Source organism: Dendrobium catenatum, unplaced genomic scaffold (assembly GCF_001605985.2).
Source record: "Dendrobium catenatum unplaced genomic scaffold, ASM160598v2 fragScaff_scaffold_1487, whole genome shotgun sequence".
NCBI lineage: Eukaryota > Viridiplantae > Streptophyta > Magnoliopsida > Asparagales > Orchidaceae > Dendrobium > Dendrobium catenatum.
Window position 1 is genome coordinate 90,623 of NW_021319949.1, and position 4,684 is coordinate 95,306.

At 34.1% G+C, this 4,684-nt stretch overlaps 1 protein-coding gene across 1 annotated transcript; it reads right to left on the bottom strand.

Moving 5' to 3' along the window:
* Nucleotides 1–1,271: 1,271 nt before the first annotated feature.
* On the bottom strand, nt 1,272–3,925 carry LOC110095008. The gene is made up of 4 exons (XM_020820372.2): nt 3,408–3,925; nt 2,256–3,219; nt 1,971–2,135; nt 1,272–1,838 (listed from the first exon to the last, which is right to left on the bottom strand). The coding sequence occupies exons 1-4, from the start codon at nt 3,923–3,925 to the stop codon at nt 1,272–1,274; spliced, it is 2,214 nt and encodes a 737-aa protein (XP_020676031.2).
* Nucleotides 3,926–4,684: the final 759 nt, after the last annotated feature.

Below are 4,684 nucleotides of genomic sequence, written 5' to 3' on the forward strand. Positions count from 1 at the left end.
TATGGTAAAACTTTTATTATTTATTTATTTTAAACTAACTTGTTTCACTTCAATTTATTAATGTATGATTAATTTTATATAAATTACATTATAGTATTATATTAATATTCAATATAACCTTAAATATTTAAAAATTTGCATGAGTTTTTATTTTACTGAATATGATATTAATTGTAAAGAAATGTAGTCAAATTTTTATTGCTTTAGATTATTTCGATTTTGTAGATAGAAAGTGATAGGTTATATGACTCATTTGAATTTCATTTAAATTTATAATGAATTTCCATACATTATCTGATATAAATATTATCGATGGTAGCTATTTTTTGCCCTATTTTAGATGTATATGAAGACTTTTTGACTTTCCCATGTGGCTAGCCAATTATATCTATTTGAATCTCATATACATTTAATATAAATGAATTCTTGATCAAATATAATCTTATTAGTTGATAAATTAATATTAGTTTAGCAGTTTTGTTTAAGGATTCGTTTGGGACAGCTTTTTTATTGCTTTCTAAAATGGAGTTTTAGTACAAATTTTTTTATTTTTGTACTAAAACTCCATTTTAGACAGTAATAAAAAAGCCGTCCCAAACGAAGCCTAAATTTGGCTTTACTTACCTTTTCCCTTTAAATACTTCTCTTCTTCATCACGTAAGGGCTGCTCTAAAAAGAAATCTCTAGCAATTCTTCTATTCTTCCTTTCTTCTTTACATTCTAAATCTTGAGAGAAGAAACTTTGGTTTTTATTCCAAAAGCTCTTTTTATTTGTGAGATCGATTTCTTGGTTGGAAAGCTTCAACACAAAAAAACCTAGTAACATCTCTTAGAGTTCTTGTATTTGCTTTCCTTCACTAAATTTTTCTTTGCTGTTCTTTTAGCTTTCACCATGTATTTATTTCTTGAAAATATTTATTTTTTGGTGAAATACTTGTTGGAAATTTTATGTTAAAGTTTTCTATATTACATCTTTTAAATCCATAAAGTTTAGCAAAACAAGTATTTTTATTTTCTTTAAGGTGGCATAGAATTACATTTCTAATCTAATTAATTTTATTTGATTTGAAGAGTTTTTTTTTTTTTGAAAAGTGCATCAAATTGCAATAGAAACAAACCAAGAACTAATTACAAGTAGCAAACGGATCACATTCCTTCTTGAGTAACTTTAACAATAAGGAAGGAATGCAATCAAATGAAAAACTATCAAAAAAGAAACTCTTCTCCAATGCCATAGTAGCACAACAATTAGCTACTTTATTACATCCTCTTCAAGCATGGAGGAAAACAACTTTATTGAAATAATTAAGGAAGAAGAAATCCTTAGTCGGCCATCTATCCTCCTGCCACTTGTTCTTCTTTAGAGAGTCTTGTATGAACTTGATAACATTAGCATTATCTCTCTCTATGATCATCCCTTTATACTCCAACATCCAGCTTCTCAAAAATTCCTTCACCGAGAAAACTGCTTCAAGCTTTAATTGAGCAATATCCCAATGAATTCCATTCTTCCCAAATGCACTTATAAACCTGCCTTTGTGGTCTCTTAAGACACCACCAACTCCAGCCAAATTGGAACTAAGCAAAGAAGCATCTATATTAATCTTGATCCAATCTTTCGGTGGAGGGCACCAAGTACTTTTAGACTCCCGAAGGAGATTAGTACCCCAGTTAGTAAGATATTGACCAGAATTTGAGATGGCTAAAAACAAAGCATTTGAGGAAACTATAGAGCTTGGCAATGCAGTCTTACCGTGTTTGACAGCATTCCGATTCTTCCAAGAGTGATATATTATATTGCAATATATCTGTACAATTCCAGAATTATTTTGTGCTATCTGTTTTAACCCACGTAAACAACAATTAAGAGAGCTAAAAATGGGAATAGAGATACCCCATTCATTCATCCTCACAATGACATCAGTCATGTATTTACAATGTACCATTATATGTTCATATGATTCACTTACTTGGCATCCTCTAGGACAAAGATCATCCACTGAAATCCTGCGGTTCTTCAAAAACAGAATGGTTGGAATCGCTTCCTTCCCCAATCTCCACAAGAAAATCTCCACCTTTTTCTTGAGTTTTAACTTCTGTAACCAGTTGAAATACTCAACATCCTCCATGGTATACTTGTTAGATAACACTTGCTCATAAACCAAAGCTGAAACAGTTTTTCCCTAGCACTTCTTTATAAATTCCAGTTGATCCTCCTCCTCAAATTCAATATGGATTTGGCTAATCAAGAATACCAGATCAGGAGGGAAGGCCCTTTGTAGCTTGATATAATCCCACTCTCCATTATTAAGCAAAATCTGCTGTATGTACATACCATCCAGAAAATTGCAGTCAACAAAAGTAGGCCACTGGTTGATACATCTATCCAGCAACCATGTATCAATTAAAATATTAATTCCGTCACCCTTACCCACTCTCCAACAAACAGCCATTTTCAAAAATTTGCCACCATCCACCAGAATTTTCCAAGCTGTTGAATTAATCTTCCTTTGGGCTCCATTCATGACATCACAACCATATCTAGCTGCCATAGCACGGTGGAACAAAGATTGCGGTTTCTGGATAAAATTCCAAGACAGTTTGGATCTTAACGATCCAACTCTCAAAAGGGGAGAATGTAAACCCAGCCTACCCCAACATCTTGGTTTACATAAATCATCCCAAGCAACATAATGCATACCAATGGTCCCATCATTCTTATGCCAAATAAAACTTCTATAAAGTTTCTCCAACTCATGTAAAACCCTCTTGGGTACTATAGAATGAGTGATTAGAAAATTGGGCATAGAAAGCAAAGAGATATCAATGAGAATCAGCTTACCTCCCAAAGATAGGGATTTCTTACTCCAACCATTGCGTTTATCCATAACATTACTCATAATTTCATGAAAATCAGCCATTCTAAGTCTATGAAGTGACATCTTCACTCCCAAATACTTCATCTCTTTGACAACTTTGAAACCAAGAACCTTGGCTATTCTTTTCTTCATGGAGTACCTAACCACCTTGCCAAATATCATCTGAGATTTGCTCACATTCACTCTTTGTACAGTCCACTTACAAAAAAGCTCCACAATAGTCTTCAAATCTTTAGCTAAGTCCACAGATGCATGAGAAAATATTAATACATCATCTGCATAGAGGAGATGTGTAATCAAAGGTCCTCTGGGAGAAATTTGTATGCCAAGCTTCTGTCGCCTTTGCACAAGCGAATTGGACAAGAGTTGAGAACATAATATGAAAAGGTACGGTGAAAGTGGACATCCCTGGTGGAATACACTTTAAACATCAATCCAATTAGAATTCCTCCCAATGATGATAATAGAGAATCTCACATCTACAATACATTCCATAAGAAGTTTAAAAAATCAGTAGGAAAACCATACCAATCCAGGGTGTGCTGAAGAGATGCCCATCCCATACTATCATATGCTTGCTCCATATCGAGTTTGATAGCCATTAACCCCTTCTTATTTTTAGAAATCCTGAATTTGTGAAAGATCACCTGAGCCAAAAGGCAATGCTCCGTAATAGATCTTCCATGGATGAATGCCACTTGTTCCTCTGAAATAATCTTGTAGATAACCTTCTTCAATCTATTAACTAACATGGTAGCCACAATTTTATAATTAGTTTGGCAAAGGCTAATAGGCCTAAAATTAGGAGTCATAGGATTCTTGATCATAGAGATCAAGACAATCAATGTTTTTTTCCACTCCCTATGCATATAGCGGGTTTTAAAAAAGCAATTAACTGCATTCCAAAGAGTCTCCCACACAATACTCCAATAGCTATTGTAAAAAGAAGAGGTGACTCCATCCAAACCTTGGGACTTGTTGTTATCTTGATGAAAAACCAAATTCTGCAGCTCAATAACTGAAAACTCTGCATTGAGCACATCCATTTCATCAACTGCAATTTTCTGGTTTTTAAAAATTGTAGGCCAATCCGTCACTTTACACACCCTGTGCTTCCATTTCTTATCAAAAAAATTTATGAATACCTACTCTATTTTCTCATCCTCATCATACACATTGTTAAGCTCATCTTTAATTTGAATGATCCTATTCCCATTCTCCTAGCCGAGGCATAGTTATGAAATAATTTGGAATTTGTATCACCTTCCTCATGCCACCTAGCCTTTTCCCTTTGATTCTACCATGTAGAAAGCCTCTTCAAGGTAACATTAAGTTCATGGACTTTGTTTCTAAGCATAAAAAGATCATCAACCGACCAATTGACACCCAAATCTTCCTTGTTCTAAAGCTCAAGGATCTCATTTTCAATTTCTCCTTTAACACATTCAAATCTTTACACTTATTTTTATTCCAAAAAAATAAAGATTTTAATGTGCGGCTAAGCTTCCTTTGCATGATCATATACTCATCTCTGAAATCATTCTTCCTCCAAGAGTGTTAAACAATACTCTTGGCCACAGGGTAGGACCTCCATGTATCCTCAAATCTAATAGTCTTTGACTTGAACCGCACCTTTTCATCCAACATAACAACTATAGTTCAATGATTAGATGCCAATCTCGCAAGATGTTTGGTAACTGCAAAAGGAATTTTCTGAATAGCAACAGAATTAAACATACATCTGTCCAGCCTTTCCCAGATCCGAGAAGCACCCTCCTTGTTGTTACACCAAGTAAACCATGGCC